The sequence below is a fragment of the Dromaius novaehollandiae genome, chromosome 26 (genome assembly GCF_036370855.1).
Source record: "Dromaius novaehollandiae isolate bDroNov1 chromosome 26, bDroNov1.hap1, whole genome shotgun sequence".
In the NCBI taxonomy this organism is placed as follows: domain Eukaryota; kingdom Metazoa; phylum Chordata; class Aves; order Casuariiformes; family Dromaiidae; genus Dromaius; species Dromaius novaehollandiae.
The window spans coordinates 8,906,389-8,927,191 of record NC_088123.1 but is presented as its reverse complement, the minus strand read 5'-3'; the positions used below and the strand labels follow the sequence as shown (position 1 = coordinate 8,927,191).

Sequence of the window (20,803 nt, the reverse complement as noted above, 5' to 3'; positions counted from 1 at the left end):
GGCCGCGGGCCGCGCGGCTGCAGCTGCGCGGGGCGCCCGCCGGGGGGCGCTGCAGCTGCGCCGGGCACCTCGGCTGGCGGCGGCGCCGCCTCGTCCCAGCCGCCATCTATCCGCAGTCGGGGCCTCCGGGTAAAACGGGGGCAGAGTCACGGGCTGTTCAGTTACCTAACAGTGGCAGAACAGCTGTCTCCTTCCCACAGCTTCATTAAAATCTGCTAAATGTACTAAAATGTACTTTTTATCTCAGCCCCCACTACCCCAAACTAAAGTAGCATTCCGTGCGTTACACTGTTTTTAGGTATTGTTTTCTCCTGATCACTTGCTATGAGTTGGCTTAACTGCAGTGCTCTAAAGCCGCTGCAAACTCGTGCACAGCGGCACGGGGGAGGCATGCAGCTCGGCCTGCAGCACAGGCGGTTGCCTTCGCTGCGGGCTGCCAGGCCCACCAAGCAATGCGGCACCAGCTGGGGGTGGGCAGCAGGCCACAAGCATGGCACAGCTAGACGGACGGACAGATGGACACACACACAGACACACCCCCCTTCCTCCATTGCTTCCAGTCTTGGAAACATCTCTTACCTAACTGCAGTTCTGAAGAGATGCCTGCAGCTGGTGAGGTGAGGATTCCAGGACAAAACTGGTACTGCACAGGGCAGAGAAGGTGTCAGTGGCCACTTAAACACGATACTTGAGGAGTACAGAAAGTGGACGGCTTTATTCTTGGGGAGCATAATTGCTAGGCTTGGGGCACACACAGAAACAGTGCTATGCTAACTTCTGCACAGAGCCTAGATGACTCCAGACATGTATATGCTGCTTCTGTATGTCTTGACATTAACTGTTGTACATTCATCTTTCCTCTCATCTCTGAAATTTGTTAAGTCAGAAAAAGTCTGTCTTTAGAAAGAAATTGTTTATTACATCACTGTCCTGTAGCCAGAAAAGATTAAGTGATCTGTGCTTACCTTGAGCTAATTATTGTGAGTTCTGAGGACAGTAAGAAGAAAGAGCCTGTTGGGGAAGAAACTGCCAGTCTGATGGGAAAGGAATGCAACTGCTCCTGTGCTCGAAGACTCTTTGAGAGGGAGGGGGGGCAAGTAAAAGTGAAGGCAGACCAAAGACGAACAGTAGGGAAGCAGCCAATGCCTGCCTCTCCTGTATTGCTGTTCTTTTGAGAAAGGATTAACAATTCATTGTTTCTCAGTTACACAAAGAACTTTCTTCACTATAAATGTTTAGATGAGCTTAGGCATTCTGAAAAATACAAACTGTTTGATCAACCATCTCTGGATTGCATTTTGAAGGTGTGAAGCCAGCTGAAGATGACAGGTCTGAGCTATGAGTATTCAGGCAGACTGGATGAAAGTAAAGAATATTCAGAGTCCTGCTAGGCTGCCAGAATACTTAGCTAAGGATCTAGATGGGGTTCACAAGCCAACACTTCATGAGGCACTATCAGTACCTATTTATGTAAATTTTACATATTTTAATTTTATGTAAAAGTTTACTATCAGTAAACTATTTATGCTTATAAACTAGTTTTATGAAGAGCTGCAATACCACTTTTAGACTGCAATGCAAGCAAATCCCTAGTCTTTGCTGTTACACTAAATGGCATGAACTTGGCAAATTTTTCAACTGTTCTTTTAGGCTTGGTCATTTTGTATTAAGGATTCCAAAAAATCTCACCTACAATGTGCACATAGCCTGCAGCCTATTTCCTGAACAACTTTTACGGCTCTTCTTGGGTACAAAAGCTACCAATTGCTGATAAACAGGTGGATCTGAATCAGAGCACGGTGTACATGGGATGGGAAGACAACGACACACTGTGTCCCTAACAGTTAGAGCAGGTTAAAACCTCCTCTTAACCCAGGCTTCTAGAGAAGAATTTTGCTCACACATTCAGAAGCAGAGCTGTCAGATCAGGACACTGGTGCCTGGACTACTGAGTCTTTACAGAACAGCTGTGACCAGGCTCCCAGTTGCCCATCTAATTCCCCTTTAAACTAGATGATTGTCACTCAGGAAAGGCATAGAGAAAGCATGTTAAATCATAACTGCCTCAACTATTGTCTCTTCAGGAAAAAGAGCCAATGCTCTTCCTGTGTTAGTTAGTTGCCTGACAGGAAGTCCTTGGATAACCACAGCCTCTTCACCTAGTACCCAGTACCTATGTAAGAATAAGGAGCTGCTGCTGATAATCATTTTCAAGAGAGCTGGCTTCCTTGTCTTATTTACAAAGCCAAGACTGTTGGTAACTAATCAGAGTGAGGCCAGCCTAGGTGAAGACAGCACAGGGTGAAACAGTACTAGGAATCCTAGGAATTTATTCAAATAACAGAGCTCAGGGAAGGTGCAGAGTGAGGTGACTGCAATAAACCTGGCTGCTGGCATTGGACTGAACTTAGTTATCAGGACCAGAAATGCATCAATACATCCTACGAGAGGAAAAGGAGGTTGGGCAGTCACTGCCTTGAAAGAAGACAGTCAAGATCAGCTGCTCAACACATACCTTCCAGGACAAAAGCACATTGTGTATCCTGATTGCTCAGGAAGGCTGCTGCCCAAAGAGAGGGCCAGAAATCCTCCGCACCTATGGCAGCAAAGGATTGCCAGGAGGAGGATGCACAGACTTTTGACATGGTTATTGAGGCTTTATTAGCAAAAATCCACCTCTAGAGAATGCTGGCAACTTGTGGCCCTGCTGCTAGCATTCATTTTCAAAAAAGTCTATCCTCCTTTCTGCTAGAACACTTCATCAAATATTTCTGTGCATCAGAACATTCAAACCCAGTCACAAGCAGAATAGCGGTCGAATCTGAGTAGCTTTCTGCACGTACTTCAAGTAACTCTGAGAATAATCCCAAACAGGATTTTGTATGAGGAAGAGGTAGAGTGATGATAAAACAGATCTGTGCAAATACTTTATTCATACCACAACATACCTCTTTCACCTTAGCAGACAGTGAACTCTTCCCCCATGAAACCAGAATATGACTTCATTTTCTATTTAAATTAATAGAGAGGTTCACGCAAATATGCAACAGAGGGGGCTCTTGGACTTGAGCTGCCTGGAGCACTGCTCTCTTTACTGTCAAATTCTGCATACCAAAAAAAAAAAAGCACTACAAATGACACCTATACCACACTCTCTAGTGAGCCACAGAAAAATCTTTTTTCCACAGGAAGTGCCCTTAAACACAAGCTGTGAAAAGCCAGGAAATAAAATAAGTTTTTAAATCCCGCCCCCAACCACCACTTTGTTAGCATCTTTAATCTAGAAGTCCAGTAGCAAATAACTGGAATCTTTACAAATAATAAAAATTAACATCTGTTCTCTGCAGTGTCCAATCATCTTTTTCTCAACAATTGTGAGAAGTTGTTCTTGTTGTCCCTGTGGTAACAGTCAATACCAACTGTCCCTAAATCAGTTTCATGGCAGTTATGTTACCGCTTCCGTTGTAATGCTCAGAGAAACACATCTTATAAATCCTGACATAGATTTCCACACAGAGAAGAGATTATCATTATTCAGTCACCAGTGTTTCCTCTTTGCCAACGTGCTAAATAACCCCTGTCAAGTTTCCCAACAGAGAACTCTCATGCAGCTATTTCCTGAAAATGAAAGTCCCTCACGTGCTATTTCTTATGTCAGTGCTTACACTAAATTGTATCAGGAACCTCATTGCTAGTGAATCAGTTCCTAAAAGTTAGCACACATCTGTTACTATAACCATTACATCACTGATACGTGTCATATCCTAGCGCTAGGTTCAGATCTAAAACTGATCATTTGGATTTGTCCTCCACACCTTGATATTGTGTACTGTATGCTGGTAAGTAGACCACCATTTTCTAGGATGGTCAGTATGACTGAACATTTAACCCTTTGGTCCTTACCAGCTACTCCTCACTTCCAGCTAAGGGTCCTTAGGTTCTGCTCACTGCATGTAACTTGAGAGCTCCACTGACAGTTTCACCTCCAAGTAGTGCTGTTCATGGCATGCTCTGCTTCACTGACAGATCAGGCCAAAAATTCTCAATAGATATCGTTTGGACACTGCACATCATGCTCCTGCTTGCAATGGGAGCTCCTACAAGTTGCAGGCCTCTACTCATGTTAGAAATAATATATTCATACATTCACTGGGGCACTGCTCGGGCAGTTCTCTCACGTTCCTACAAGCATGAAGAAACAGCTCTTCATGAGGGATACATACTACTCTCTCTCTCTCTTCCTGAGCCTTAAGATGTTAAACAGGTGGGAAAATTGTTCTAAGGACTGAATCTGAGCTCTGACTGGAATGGAGAATGAACAAAAGCAGTCGACTGTAAAATCCAGTATGCCCCACTACTTTAGCAAGCAACCTTTCTTCCTACCCTGCACACACACACTCCCCAATACCATGGACGCAAGCCACCCTGTCCTAGATCATCCCCACAGCCTGCCCGCTATCTTTCCTCTGAAAGGAAAAAAAAAAAAATAGTTCTGCCCTACCGCCCTCTTTAGTCTCCACCCCCTTGAGTAGAGTTTTAAGTAGGACAGGAGCTGTTCAGAGAGATCAGAGCTGAGACGCAGAAAACATAACCAGACCAGTCTGTAAAGGAAATCATCAGCAGAATACAGAAGAGGAAAAGCCAAAAGGTAGGTGCTACTCTGCACCTGTTTCAAAACATGTATTTCCCATTTTAAACATCAATGGTGTTATTGTTAAATACTACTAAACATTATTATTTAATAATTAATCACCATGGTGCTTTAGTGGCATTTATCTGAGCTACTGCCTTTCAGCGTTTGAGGAGATTTAAAGTTGCTAGCTTTTAGCTGTTTCAGGAAAGCCTCAGCAAGCCATTCCAGGGAAAGGGCTGACAGCCTCAGGCTCTGACCAGTCAGCAGGGAGGAGTCTCCTACACAGAGAAAACCTGGCAAAAGAACTTCAAATCAAAGAAGAGTTATAAACGAATGTCCTGATGGCAAGGAGAGACCCAGAGAGGCAGCTGTGAAAGGATTATTTATCGTCTTCCTGGCAGGAGATCAGACTGCATTTCTCCCTAGGCTCCCAACCAGGATAATGGAGGGACAGAGAGGAGGAGGGCGGGTCTTCTTCAGTTCTCCCTGAACACTCTCCCTTCAAATACAGCCAAAATCACAGGAAATATTGAGAGTGATTCCCAAAAGGAAGCCGGACTTTGATATTGTCATTTCCTCCAATGCCTTCAAAGACTTCAGATTCTTACTGTTCCTTTTATTTCTTCTCTCCAAAAGAAGAGATTTGTCCACGGTCATACTTTAAAGGGAAACAGTAACAAGTCTGAATACTCACGTGCTCCATTTAGAAAAGAGATACAGCAACACTTTCTCCAGAACGCAGGAAAAGACAGAAATGATCTGCAATCCTTTTCTTTGAGCTAATTCAAGATAGTGGTTTACCAGGAAGAAAACCATTAGTACTGTAGATTCAGAAGCAAAGCAGTATTCGCTAATGGACAGATCTGGGACGCTGTAGGGGAGGGATTTAGGGGGGAGTCGTTTTTAATCTCTGTTCTCCCAATGACCTTTTTGTGACCTTGGTAAAATGCTTTTTTTTTTTTTTTTTTTAAATAGTTCTTTTTCTACATTTGTAAGATAACACTCATACCCTTGCTGCTGAGAAAGGCTGTTACGAAAAATAAAATCATTAATAGTTAAAATGTCAGATTTAAAAGTATCCCTGCTGATGATGCTTCAGCAGAGGTAATGCATCCACAGCATTCCTTATCAGGTTGATTCCATGTCTGTACTGAGTTATAAGCTGCTAACTCAATACTTGTACCATGTGTGGCATCTCATGAGCTGCTGGTCTGCTTGATTACCATGTAATAAACAATCTCCAGCAAAATGCTATAGCATGTTGGTTGCAGCATGTTTATTCCGCTTACTCCACTGCATGCTGGCTAGCATAAAGGTCAATAGGAAAAAGATTAGTATACTGCTGGCTCTTCTAAGAGTAGAAAGCCCTCGCTACAAACCTAGGCATCCATTGTAGCAATTCAGTCCATCCTTTAAAACCTTGATCCATCTTTAAAACTCTGTATTTCAGCCAAACCTCCAAATTCATCCTCCTCAGCTCCATTTCCCTCTTCTGTCTTTTTCTCTTTTTAAGGAAAGTATTTCCTTATTACCCACATGCTCGCTCAAAGTCTAATTATTAACAAAACAAGCAGCTTCTAATTCATTCTGAATTCCAAAAGAATTAAGCCTAACAGCCACTACACATTCAGAGTATCATATGCCTTTATGTCCTAGTATATGAAAGTGTAGAATCAAAGTGTCAAAATAACACATCTAGGTCTCTGACTTTTTGCTGGATTATTTCTCCATCAGACATCTAGGCCTCTGACTTTTTGCTGGATTACTTCTCCATCAGAGAAGAAGCAAAGGGTCAGAGCAGCAGGCACACTCTTTAGCAGAGCTCTGCAAGAAAGAGTATTGCAAGCAGGTTTCTGCTTGCAGTCTTGTAAACACAGTATTTTTCAAACAGCCATATGGTTTAAGTTTGATAGGGCTTATCATTCATAACATTCCAGTTGACTGGCATAGGTTCTACCTTTCCCAAAAATGAGACTAAAAAGATACAGCTGTCAACATGTTACCAACTTTCCATGCGTAGTGGGATACCAGCCACAAATGGATGGACAGGCATGGGAGGAGGAAGGTGGGTGGAAGGGCTGTGGCATTGTAATACCAGGTAGCCTGAACTGGGGCAGCAAAAATAAGTGGAGGAAAGGATGCAATATTTGATGCATGGTAACTGCAGAGATACAAGCTGTAGCATTCTGTGGTATAAGCACATGCAGCATAAGATTAGAATGCACTTGTGCAGCAGACTGTATGGGATAAACTTGATTATAACATTAAGTTCTTATTCCAAGTCATTCAGGTGCTCTTCAAATAGGGATTTCTTTCACATCAGTCTTTAAGATCCAAATATATTTTTTGTGAAAGCAGGGTATTTTTCCCCCTCCCTTGTTAAAACTATCTAGAGTTTCCTGCTGATTTCAGTCATCTTGGACTTCCTCCAAGATATCAGTTAGGCTGGATTTGCCACTCTATCCTACAAAAATAAATAAATTTAGATTTCACCAATGTTGACCTATTTCATTTCCAGGGTATCTTAACGTGTACCTCAGAAACGAGGTCTCAAGAGTTCTTTATGGTGCTTCCCAGAGAGAAATTCTAACAAAGCAGTTCCTCTCAAATAAGTAGTTTCATTTAAAGAACCTTTCCTTAATGAGGTCTTAGCTAGCAGAATCTCATTTCTTAAAGCTGCCAGTGAGAAATCCCAGCCTTCTTCACAGATGGCAACAAAAATGATCAGTGGTATTAACGAATAGAAACTGAAAACCTTGCAGCTGTGGGATTCAGAACACATCCTTGCATAGCTCTGGTAACGCTGACGGCTGCAGGAATTAAGTATAATATAACATGGGATTTCAGGAGCAACCAAGCGACTTCTGAGTAACAGTTCAGATCCTGCACTGTATCTTCAGGAACTTCACTGATTTAGTTCAGATTCAGCTAGCATAGTTCTGTGAAGTCAATGCCTACTTGAAAAACACTATCCTTATACCATTTAAAAGGGGCTTGCTATACAATGCAAAATGATTCCTAAGAGGTGAGAAGGGATTTGAAAATATATGGGGATTAATACTAAATCTGCATACTTAAACACACCCCTCAGAGATGCTCTGAATTATACAGATTTCACTATCAAGATGTGGTGCAAAGATAAGACTTGGACTAACTAAGCATCTCACAAGTTGTTTCTGTGAATCTTTTCAGTCTGACTTGCAATTTAGCCTCGCCTTTGTGTGAGCTAAATATGAGAAATGGCAGCCTAAACTATCCTGGTCTACTCTCACTTCTGCCTCAGAGACTGGAATATTGGTATCTTTTGCTTTTCTTTGAGCAAACCCATTAAAAAAAAAAAAAAAAAAAAGACAACTTAATTCTTTCTCCCTTTTTTAGCCTTGGATCCCAGCTTACGACTAATTCATCTGTTGCATTCCAATTTACCAAGCTACTATCCAGCTGCCTTCTCTACCTTCATGTAAATAGACCTGAGGTCCTTGTTTCTGAAAGCAGTAGCTCTCAAATAACGGTTTGGGTTAGCTTTCTGCTTGCTCAAGGACCGTATCACGTAGATGGTAAAAAGACAAGAGTGTGGGAGAGAGCACATGAATATTATGTCAAAGATTTGGAACTGCAGAGCAATCCTAGGGACTGAAAATTGAAACAGAAATGAGACCTTCTTGCCTGCTACTTTGCCTCATCCCCAGCTCCTGCTGCGTATAGGAGCCATAATATCTTTAAAGGAAGAGAGAAGATGCACCTTCTGGTGCTGGACTTGGTGAAAACAGCCACATTCCCATCTACATCACACTATTTATTCATCCTCTCAGCCATCTAGACTGACTGCAACAGGAGTCCTGGCTGCTACAGAGTATCAAGCTAATAATCTGTTCACTTCCCTAATTGTCTTGTTCAACTGTAAAAACAGCTACTGTTACTGCATGCAGGAGTAACTAACACCCTTAGGAGAGAAATTATGGGCCTATATCAGAACCCCCTGATACAGTTCTTTATCTTACTATAAGAATTCAGATTAGATAATAAAGATAACTCTTGTCCTTAAAATCTACTCAGATGTGAAAACTGAAAATACCTTCCCAGATTTTCACAGATTCTCTGGTCCTTGCTATTTAACACCATGTTTCTATAAAGTTCCTAAGGCTCTAAGTTTCTATTGGTACTGTACAATAATTTGCATCCATCTGACCAATTTATATTTGCCACAAATAACATTCCCCCCCACACACTAACAGAGTCCCATTAATGTCCCAATAAATCCTTATTTTAAATTCTCAAATTCAGCAGTATTTCTAAATAGAAACTAGAACTTCTCTAGCTGCTGAACTCACTATTAAGGTCAGGCTTTACTGGAGTTCTCTTACATACATCCATTTTTCTGGTCTTTTACAGTTACTATAAGGTCATCAAGATAAAAGAAAGGACGAAAGAGATTTTTTTCAGGGAATTTTCCTACAGGGATTAACAGAGGATCCAAAAGCCCATAACAAAGGGCACTGCCCTTATAGGCAACAGACCACCTCAGAGAGCACTTCATGGCCTTCATCTCTTATATTCATGCATTTTTCAGGTATTAGGAAGAGAAATGCGTTTTGGTCCAACTAGAGGAAAAAAATGTGTTGCTTAATTTCAGCCATAAACTTTATCATCTGCACAGGACTGAAGCTGTGTTATGAAATCGCCCCCCCACCCCGTGCTCAGAATTTTTCTCTACCTAGCAACTGCCCTAAACCAGTACGCACTTTTACAAAGCTTCTCTGCTCCCATGAAAGAAACCACTTGTTTGTCTCCTTTGTCAGGAGACAAACTGGGGGAAGGGGAACTGGAGTTCAAGATGGTACATGTCTCCCTGCAGTCAGTGGCTACAGAAATCTAAACTCATGCTTCTGCCAAGAAATTGCCCACTCAAAGCCAGCTAGAAAGATATTTTGCTACAGAAAGAAGAAATACAGACTGAACACAGTACCTAAGTGCCCTTTCTATAGCTATTTGTGGCAAGCCAGGTCAGAGCAGGAACTTCACCAGATAGGAAATCAAGGTCTGATGAGGAAAGAGAGAAGCAGATTTTCAAAGCATATGAGATGAATGGAAGCAGAGACCCAGATTCATCCTTAACACCAGCCACTTCACAGCAGATGGTGATCTCCCACAGCAGAGATCATTGTGGGCTCTCTCCCGAGACTACTACTGTGGGAAAGAATATGTAAATGAGTCTGGAGGAAAAAAAAAAATCTTTACACGGGATGGAAGAGGGCTTTGTCTGAAGTGTAAAGCTGCTGAAAGGATTAAAAAGAATAAGAGGTAGTTGTGACTGCAGAGAAGTGACACAAGGAAAGAAGTGCTGTAACGAATAAATGAGAGTGCCAGACCAAAAGCTAGCTTTCCAGCCAACTATCACACTCCCGGTTCTCAGCAAAAGCATATGACAGCAGAAATTAAAAGCTCAGCCAGGGCAAACAGGGAGAAGATAAAGAAATATTGAAAAACAAGTACATAGCAGTGCTGTCCCTGCATAGTCCCCATCGTAGTCTCCTTCTTGTCTCATCTATCAAGAGGCAGTGAGACCCTCTACAGGAGAGGCAAGCTCTCACTCCTACCCAAAGAAGGTATCTGTGCATAAAATGCAAATCCTTTCAAACCATTGTGATCACAGACTGACCCTTAGCAGATTTTTGCCCTAGAAAAGATCTCTGCGTAAGCCTCAGTGAGCTGAATCTCAATTTACACATTCCAATCAGCATTACACTCCTTCATTAGACAAGTCCAGTTCTCTAATATTAGCCACAATATTGTTGACTTCCAGCAACCTTGGAAAAATGGATTTGGAATTGCCTTCTGCCAGTGCTGTTCCCCTGGAAACACTGTATGAGTGGCTAGACCCTAGACCCAGAAGAGCATGCTTTAGGTTGTAGGGTTTCTACATATATCAGGTAGAGCCATGTACGGGTCCAACCTGGCAGTTTCCCCCCTACTCAGGGACACCAGGACTGCTAAATGCAACGACTAAGAACTGCAGAATGCAAAGTGGATTTAACCAACTCTTGTAAAAAGAATAGCTTCACCTTTCAAAACCTTTATTTAAGCTTACAACCTGGAATTCCACTCACACTGTAAAACACCTTCTTTGTTCAACATCACCTTTTTACTTTTGTCTCTACAGATACTTGAGATCTGGAGGTGATGTGGAAAACACACAGAATGGAAGGCAAACTCCCATGCCTCCTCCTACTGCTGGGCGCATTCACCACTGTTCAATGCCAGGTAACAGGCCGATGTAGCAATGCTATTCTTGCCACCCTTAAGTACTCAACCTAGATTTTAGCAGCACTCTCTTACCAGTGACTCTAGCTGCTTGTATCAGATGGAAGGAGGATCTGGTTATATTGCTAGAAATCAGAGGAAGAAAAGCCATACAAGGCAGTCTGTGTCTCCTTTGGGATTATTTCTAGTAATATATTATCCTATCTGGTTTTCATTTCACTATGCAACAAGTCTTCCCCAAGTTTTCTGGGTGCATCTGTTGAGCCAGACACTGCTCACTGTTAGAAAGAATTCCCTTGCAATTTTCTACTGTCATCATCCTCAATGATTAATTCTCACTTACAACTGTTCCTTTACGGTTCCCATTTCCCCCTCACTGTAAGCCTCATATTGCACAGCCTCAGTACACCATGCACAATTTTAAAATGTTTAGTCTTTTTCTCAAAAACTTGCTACTCCAGCCTTCCTCTGTCTTTTCATGCTGTTCTTTCTCTTGTGGCCTGATCAAATAAGTTTTCTTCATAACTGGGTTTCTTAAAATTTTATCTAAATTTTATCTATCTTTTGCATAAAAGGAAGAGTCACATATCATTGCATACAGATGATTCAGTCCATGCTCAGCTTCTGCTATCACTCACTATTAAGACTTGCTCAGAAAAATCAAAAGTAATCAAGGTACAAAGACTCATGGGGTGCTGCTTGTCAGCTGAGCAAAGGTAACTGCTTGCTCACTCCTACCTCCTTGTAAGTGGGAAATTAAACCTGTTGGCTTAAACCTCCTGTAAATAATGGAAAGCTGACAAGCTTTAGTTGGCAGTTGCAATGGCCCGGAGCACATAATCACTTCAGGCATTACATGTGTACATACATTGCCAAGCTCATGTCACTCAGCTGACAAGTAGTAACCAAGTAATTTGTGGTAATCCAATGGTTTACAATTCTTTGTACCTATGCTGAAGCACTAAAGGCACTTTTCACTGTACTGGCTGATAGTGAGGGCAGATGGTTGCTCAGATGTCCCCTGATTTGCAGGACCTCAAGAAAACGACTGGCTTTTTGGAAGCACTTGTTCTCTCAGTTTTCTTAAGGGAGCAGTTACTCAGAGAATGTACCTTCTTTACTTGCAGGGCTTCCGCATGCGTTTCAAACGGGGAGCCAGATCTAGAGGTAAGCTAGGCAAATTACAATCATTCTGCCTGGAGCTTTATGAACACAGGAGGGGGAAAGCAGATGATGCTGAGGGAATAAAGCTTGAAAGCTGCTTGCTGTGGTTATGTAGGGAAGTCCGAGCATGCCAAACACAGGAGACAAAATACCAGAATATTAATACCTTCAACAATTCACAGAATGAAGTTTTCCTCTCCCTCTACTCTTATTCAAAGACCAAAGAGGCTGGTGAATAACAGAACTGTACATCCAGCAGCATAGCAGTGCGACAGATAGGACAGCTCTGGTCTGGGAAGGAAAAAAGGTGGCTCCTTAGACAGATGCTCCCCTATCACAGATACTTCTCTCCTGGAAAGAGAGATGACTTCCTTTGCTCAGGCATTTCTGTTCCTGGAATCTCTAAAAGAGGGTTTCCTGTCTCCAATTACAGCCATTTGCACAGACCACTCATCTGGAGAGATTTACCAGCACAGGGGGACCTGGCTGAGACTCTCAGGGAGCAGAATAGAATACTGTAGGTGTGACAGTGGTCGGAGTCGCTGCCACACCGTGCCTGTCAGAGGTGAGTATGAAGAGAGGAAAAATAGAAAGGAAATGGGGGAAATGACTGACTGTCCATCTAATCATTCTAAAGAAGAATTTCACTGTGAGGGAAGGAGTTATTACACAGGAAAATTTGGGCTTTAAATGGAAGGACCAGTATATACTGACTCAGGCAGGACTAAGTGGGAATGGGCAAGGGGCTGAGGGAGGCTCAAAATACTGTTTACAGAGAGATTAGAGCAAAGGAGGAATGTAAGCACTACATTAAAAAAAGAAAAACCTGCAAACACAGGATAGTAACAGGTAGCCAGGGCAAAACAGAAAAGAGCTGTCAGAAGAGATAGATGTATGCTGCCAGCTGCTTGCTACTGTGAAATCTAACAATGTTTCCTGGCTTCTGTTTATCCCACAGGCTGCACTATAAATAAATGCTACAACGGAGGACAATGTTCACAGGCATATTACTCCCCACAGCTCTTCATTTGCCGGTGCCACCAAGGCTTCTCTGGGAAGCAGTGTGAAACAGGTGACTATATGAGGTCAATTACCGTGGACAATGCTGCTGGGTTTGGCTATACAGTGTAGAAGGAAGAGATCCTCAGAAACTGCTGCTGCATACTGGGCTCTCTGTTAAGCTGCCTCTTTTTATTCTGAGGCTAATTCTACAAAGAATGCGTTAAAAGTGGTCTCAGCATCTCTTGCTAAAACTTTAAATTTTGGAGTCGAAGACTTTTGCGTATATTTACAATCTGTCTGACAAGGCTTTTCACCAACTGGACAAGACATCTAGGAGCTAATTTTAAACAGAACAGAGAGGGGGAAACAGAGCTTGGGATGCTGGCCTTATAGTGACATTTTGTTCCCTTTGGTTCAGATACTGAAGTTAAGTGCTACCAAGATGCTGGAGTAACATACAGGGGTACATGGAGCATGACAAAGAGCGGGGCTGAATGCTTAAACTGGAATATGAATGGAGTGATGGATTGGAAGTACAGTGGCCGAAGACAGGACGCTGCTGAGCTGGGATTGGGCAATCACAACTACTGCAGGTGAGGGACTGATGGCACACCAGTTAGGTCTGCAGGAAGCAGCCCATTCTGAGAGCACAGGGCAAAGGAAAGGCTCTTTGCAATGCACGCTAATACCAAGCAGAGAACACTGTGCACAGGTGCAAATATCAGCAATTGCAACTTCTGTAGACATATCTGAACTACTGACTGGGTGTTTCACAGACTGCAAAATGTGGGCACCTCTCACCCCCCAGTCTTCCCCCAGTCTCCATTCACACCCTTCTCACACCTTCTCTGTGCCCAAAAATCCCTTTGAAAGCCAGTTTCCTCCCAACTATGCCTGCTTCTTGAGATGCTCCTCAAAACACTCTAAAATATACCGCTTCCTGCACATGAACTAAACTGCACAAACAAGCTCTCCACTCCTGCTACTGGCTGTCTCATCTTCATCTCCATGTACTCCACACTTAAAATAGGAACGAAAATTATTTCTGATGATTCAGTCCACCTTCCCACTGCAGAGCAAGATCAAGTTATTGAATGAGATGGCACACATGGGACTAATAACAATAGCTTTATAACAATGCATACTGTCATAACTCTTTCAGAAACCCAGATGAGGACTCCAAACCTTGGTGCTACATCTACAAAGGGGGAAAGTACACCTGGGAACACTGCAGTGTGCCTTCCTGTTCAAAAGGTACTTGCAGGGGGACAGGGAAAGGACTTGAGTGTCCATGATTCACTGCATATTTAAGGATTCTCTATGGACTTGTTCTATTTCTGTCAACTGAAAACGGTAAACAACTGTTCACGTCAAACAGTGCTTAAGCTTTTAACGTTTACAACACAGAGAAGCTGAGATAAAGATAGCTGATCTATAGATGCCTTGACAAAAATCACAATAGGAACACCTGACAGTCATGTTTATCAGTTAACGTGCAACTTTCTTATTGAAGTTGGGAACATCGACTGCAAATCTGGAAGAGGCACAGATTACAGAGGCAGCCACAGTGTTACCAGTTCTGGAGCTACCTGTTTGAGGTGGAATTCTCGAATCCTTGCCAACAAGTTATATACTGCTTGGAGAAGAGATGCTTACCAGCTGGGCCTTGGTAGTCACAATTTCTGCCGGTACGTAGGCAGTTATAGTATGAATTAAAAATATATATCTTTCATTGAGCTATTCTTGAGGCAGGGCTCCGATCTTTTATATGAATTATTAAAGCACAGGAAATGCAGTACTGCTGGGAATGAAGCTCACTGCCAATAGGGCAAGTAGAATGAAGATGGACATCTATGTTCCTCTATCTCTCTCTAGTATCAGACTCCATAGACGCAAATTCCACTTGCTGCTAGTGCCCTTTGTATCTCCAGGAAGATGAAAAATAGTACAGTCAGTCTCAGTCTGTGCTCTACTCAGATATCTCCTTCTCCCCAAACTCCCCGCAGACCTGATAATACAAATAGCTTTTCTCTTTCCTGTGCTGCAGGAATCCTGACAATGACAGCAAGCCTTGGTGCCATGTACTGAAAGGAAACCAGCTCACATGGGAGTACTGCAATGTGCCTACTTGCTGTAAGTAACCCAGCACTCCTCCTCTTTCTTTGATGCATTACTGCTCTGCATGTCACATGTGTTAAACTCAAGCCTCTCACAGCAAAATAAGAGCTGGAAATAAGCTTCTCAGGGTTAGAAAGGGATTCTGCGGTTTGGCTCTTGCAGAAGTGCCTTTTCCTCAGCCAGCAAAGATGATTGCAGAATTGGGAATGCAGAGAAAAGGCAGGGCTTCTTTACTGTGGTTTTCTGAACATAACACAAGTCTCCTAGGAAATAGGAATGAGTCAGATCCTAAACAGCTCATGCCAGGTTTCCTCAGCATGCACTGACAATTGACAGGCTCTTCACCCAAAGGCAGTGCAAGAGGGGCTGAGCACAAAACCTATTTCTGGGTTTGTCATCCACAGCCACCTGTGGCTTAAGGCAGCGCAGAATACAACAATACCGGATTAAAGGTGGCTCCTATGCAGACATTGCGGCTCACCCATGGCAAGCTGCCATCTTTGTGAGGTATCGTCGAGCTCCTGGAGAGCACTTCCTCTGTGGAGGAATTCTGATCAGCTCCTGCTGGGTTTTGTCAGCTGCTCACTGTTTTGAAGAAGGGTGAGTTGAAAATTCAGTACTGCCTACTGAAGAGATACAGGAAAATCATGAGAAAAATCTGGAGAATGGAAGCATCCAGTGCAGCCTTATTGGAAGGATGAGGCTTGGAAAATCTATTAAGCTTAGTAAGTCATCCTACAGTAAAAAGATAATCAAGTTAAATGTGATGAATGTTACAGATAGGCATTTATTGGGCAAACTAGCTGTATGGCATTAAAGATGTCTCAGCAGAATATCAAACTACACAAAGCACAAGTCTGTCAATACAGAATGCAGAGCTGTCTGAAACTTGAGAGCAGGAAGGGTCTGATAGAGGAGCTCTGTTACGACTGCTGTAAGCAATTAGTCCCCAGAATAAGGCAAATAAGACATCTAAGGTGAAACTGCCTGGGTAATGAAGTAGTAAGAGTGCTAAAATACGAGGAGGGGAAGTTCCAACAGCACACCTTCAAGGGAAGGATCCACTCCATTCAATGCTGGAAGAAAGTAAAACTCTTTTTCTTCAGCTTTAGTACAAGTCAACTGAAGATTGTGCTGGGCAGGACTTCCCGAGCAACTCCTGAGGAGAATGAACAGAAGTTTCAAGTGAAGAACTACACTGTGCATCCAAAATTTGACTCAGAAAACTATGACAATGATATCGGTAAGAACTTTTCTGACCTCATGACTAGAAAGTTTATGGTTGGCTCAAGCTTGTTGTTAAATCATGATTTAACATGTGGCTTTTTTTCTCCTCTTCAGCTCTGCTGCAGTTGAAGTCTGACTTAGAAGAATGTGCTGTTGAAACAAACGCTGTCCGTGCTGCCTGCCTCCCGACACCAGAACTGCAGCTGCCTGACTGGGCTGAATGCGAGATCTCTGGTTATGGCAGAGATGAAGAATGTAAGTAGAAGATACACTATGTCCATAGTTACCCCCCCCCCACAAGAATTCTTGCCTCTAGCATTGCTGAACATGTGACCCTTTAACTATTGTATGGGCCTTAATCAGCACTGCAAAAGGTATGTGCAAGTGGAACACACAAGCAATTTTTGCTTTAAGTTATTTCACCCATCTGAGTTCTGTCAGCTGCATGGGCTAGCAGAGTCTTCCTTGACACTCTGCAATAGTGGAAAGATTGCAGATGGCATAATGGATGAGGAAGAGGCACATTTTTGCTATACTGTGTTTAGGTTTTGTCATTCTTATGGAAATCCATTTCTGTCAAGATTTACTACACTATACAATTGCAGATTGTTGCATTATTCTAAAAGATACATAAGCTGTGCAGTAATTGGCAAAGAAAAGCTAAAGAAGTAACAATCCCAGCTATATATGAAGTGGCCAGCTAACTTTTTTTAAATGAGCTGATTAAAAAAAAGCCAAGCAACAAATAGGAACAAAACCTGTTTGAAAGTACACACAGGCTGACCTATATAAAGAAGAAAGCACTGTCACGTTCTACTCATTTCTTTTTCTTCTCTTTAAATTGTAAACTCTTTGGGGCAAGGACTTTGATTGTGAAGCATCCATCGTAAAACGCAGACCTAATCACGATTTGAACACCTTTCAGGCTTTTGGAACAGACTTGAAGATTTAACGTTAAGTGTAGCATAACTTGTTTTTAAAGTGTTCAAAGTAGCTAGCCCTCAGCATTGCTTACAGTGAACATATGATAAACTATTTGAGAGGGGAAGGATGCTGCAATTATAATTCAAAAGTAGACAAAAACAACAATCCTGCCAACTTTCAGCTTTGTGCAGCTGTGCAGGAAAATAAAGCCAAACTCCCCCCACCACCCCAAAAAACCATTCCAACATAGCACGAGACTGCATTCCTGTCCAGTTACACATTATTGTGTACAACAAGACTTTGGTATACACAGAATATCTGTTTTTGTTAGAGCAAGTCTAATACTAAAAGCCAGGATCCCTTTCATATAGTTTGTGATTTTCAGAGGCATTTCCCATGACTTTATTTAGATTGCTCAAACTGTGCGGAGAAGCATTCTCCATCCGAGAAACCCACCAGTCTTTAATTCGCAGCCTGCAAAAGCCTCTGAAACATTTAAGCTTGTGCAGTTTGGACAGTGTAGCCGATTTAAAGCAGCAATGCTCTCTTTCAACAAGATTTCAAGTTGTTCTCAACTAGCAAAGCAGAACACTCACGGATTAAAAAGATTCTTTGGAAAGGAAATATGAGTTGTTTTTCTCCCGCTCCACCCCAATCCCCACCCAGCTACTTCTGTGTCCTCTTCCCTAAACCATCAACAGGAAAACAAACTGAACTGCAAATTTTAAATGTGTATATTAATTTCCCTTCCAGTTTCTCCCTTTTATTCGGACCATTTGAAGGAAGGCCACGTCAGACTGCTTCCAGCCAGTCGGTGTACAACGCAGCATCTAGACAACCGGACAGTTACAGACAATATGTTATGCGCAGGAGACACAAGACACCTTGATGATGCCTGCAAGGTAAACCCAATTCCGCTCCTCTTTCTAATTCTAGCCTCGACAGTCTAAGCTAATCAAGCAAAAAGCCTCAGAAAATAATTTAATGAAGTCCACTATCAGGCTACATGCAAGTTCTACTAGACTTTTGTTCAACGGAACAGCATCTCTCCACCCCTCATAGCTGGGAAAACAGGCCACACTTAACCAAAACAAACCAGGACAATACAAACTGAAAATCTCAAATATAGGAAATACCACAAAACTGAGTAGGAAACTCCACCTCATCAGGGTTTCCTAATATTTTCTCTTAGCAAGCATATGAAACATACAGCAAGAGATTCAGTAAGAGGAAGGGGGTACTGCTGTATTGAAAAGCAAAGAACTCAACAAGCTGTGATATGAGAAACGAGGGCACACATTCAATTGTAATACCTAAAACAAAGATTGAAACTTTTTCAGTTTCAACAGCTCTTTAATAATCGTACTTTCCTATTACTCACAGCAGCATAAAGCATTGTGGACCTTTAGAGTTTCAAGGAGAATATTTCTCTTTTTACTCCTAACAATAATGCCTCATCTACATTTCGCATGTGAGCACCAGGCAAAGTTAGAAACTGATTGTTTTGGTTCTCTCCCCTGATACTGGATGGGAGCACTGATAGATTCTGTCTGGAATGCTGTTATCAACAACACTGGAAACATGGTGTCTCTTGATGCACGAGCATACCATGTAAGGTATTTATCTAGACGCTGCAGATGATATCTAGAGCACCATTAGAGCCAGTGAGAAAAGGAAACGGAGATTCCTACTAACCTGCTGCTTCTCTGTAGGGTGACTCTGGAGGGCCTCTGGTCTGTATGAAGGATGATCGCATGTATCTAATCGGGATCATCAGCTGGGGAATAGGCTGCGGCCGCAAAGACATACCTGGTGTTTATACAAACGTGAATCGTTACCTCGACTGGATTGAGGACAACATGAAACCCTGAAGAAAAACAAACTCTCCAAAGTCTCAGGGCCATGCCCTCATAGATTCTTCCAGGGAGTTCTAAGGTTGCCCCTAGGGCCTCCTGTTTGTCCAGATGCTTATGACTTTCAGTAAAAAAGGCAGGCACACCACAACATGTGTGCAGGGTGCACACTCAAATTACTTTCCTTTCCTCATTACCAGTTAGCAGAATCTCAGTCTCCCATCCTGTCCTATCCCCCCTACCCCACAAGCTTTTTCCTGTCATTGAACCACATGGTACAATTAAAAATAAATTTTGGCCTGAGAGAATAAACCAAGAGAGAATGCCATGCATCCAATGAGCAGCTATGTTGTTTTGGGAAAGTGAGTGAACTGAAGGCAAAGTAGACACATTTAATTTCTTGAAACTTTTTTCTCCGTCTCTAGAGCAGAGGAGGGGAAACTTAAACACTGAAGTATGTTCTGAAGCACACAGGCATGGGTCCTCCAGAAGATGGCCCCAGGGCAGAAATGGACATATTTCACATAGAAAATTGGTTATTATTTAAATTCATTCCCACAAAACCCTTTCCCACCCCATCTCCTTGGAGAGAAAGGCTTTTTTAATAGCATTTAAGGCAGGGGACAGAAAACTTTCTCTCTCTTTGGACGAGGGGCTAGAAACTGTCTCATATGCAACAGCAGGAACACATTAAGAAATATGCAATGGGAAGACATGTCTTCCCATTACCCAAAACACAGCTATCCGCAGTGAAGAGAACCCTTCAAAAGTGTCCTGAATTTGAGCCTTCACTTTGTCTGGGCTCATTCCAGCTTGGGCTGCTTCCATTTGGATCTCACAGAGCAAAAAGAACACAGCTGTCTGATGTCCATTTCACAAACTACTGCAAGGACACTTTTGTAGAAAAAAGTTTTTATGCATTTATCTACACAGTTCTGAAAGATGATTTTATACTATGCAGCTATTTTAAGCTTTCTATGCTTGTTTTGTTGTTGGGTTTTGTTTTTCTTCTTGTATAATAGTAAAATTTCTACCACTGCAAGAACAACTGACAGGTCTAAACTTGTCCACCAAAACATCAAAATCTATATTCACCCACTAACTTTAGATCTGTAATTTTCTTAATACAGCAATGGATTTGTTAATAAAAGTGCTATTTCTTATTTGTCTGTAAATTTGGAAGACATTCCAGTTTGGATTAAGCTTGTTCTTATGCCGCTTTACTTTGGTTATTTAGGGTGGTTTCAGCTTGACTCCAATAGGAATAGCAAAGCCGTATGCCAGGGCTGCCAATTTCCATATCAAAATACCACTTGCTTTTTTGGTTTAGAACTGATTCATTAACAGAGTCGGAGCTTAAGCTCTCTCAGCAAATACAGGATGGCGTGCCCGTTAGGATCTTCTATTCTTCTAGTTGCTTTTCCTCCCGACAAAAACTAAATAATTAAGTAAATATGGAATAGGAAAAACTCATTATAGTGGCCCTACCTGCAAAAAGTCAACACAGTTTTGACTATTACATTTCCATGTATTATCACATGAGATGATAAAGCAAAGGCTCTCTTTAGTGCAGCAGAGCTGAATGAAGAGCCAGTGTAATGACAGCAGTCTCGGGCCTGCC

At 42.3% G+C, this 20,803-nt stretch overlaps 1 protein-coding gene across 1 annotated transcript; it reads left to right on the top strand.

The window, feature by feature from the left end:
• The first annotated feature begins 4,515 nt into the window (after positions 1-4,515).
• PLAT (plasminogen activator, tissue type) lies at positions 4,516-20,357 on the top strand. The gene is made up of 14 exons (XM_026112199.2): positions 4,516-4,648; positions 10,794-10,894; positions 12,022-12,061; positions 12,492-12,623; positions 13,017-13,130; positions 13,479-13,653; positions 14,223-14,314; positions 14,574-14,748; positions 15,108-15,193; positions 15,583-15,778; positions 16,285-16,421; positions 16,520-16,660; positions 18,083-18,231; positions 19,042-20,357. Exons 2-14 carry the CDS (start codon positions 10,814-10,816, stop codon positions 19,198-19,200), a joined length of 1,677 nt encoding a protein of 558 aa, XP_025967984.1. The 5' UTR covers positions 4,516-4,648; positions 10,794-10,813; the 3' UTR covers positions 19,201-20,357.
• The last annotated feature ends 446 nt before the right edge of the window (positions 20,358-20,803 follow it).

Excerpts from the sequence above, each read along its gene's own strand:
- PLAT (XM_026112199.2), top strand. The coding sequence starts at position 10,814 with ATGTGGAAAACACACAGAATGGAAGGCAAACTCCCATGCCTCCTCCTA. Across the intron at positions 10,895-12,021 it reads TCACCACTGTTCAATGCCAG|GGCTTCCGCATGCGTTTCAA; the intron begins GTAACAGGCCGA and ends CTTTACTTGCAG. Across the intron at positions 12,624-13,016 it reads CCACACCGTGCCTGTCAGAG|GCTGCACTATAAATAAATGC; the intron begins GTGAGTATGAAG and ends TTTATCCCACAG.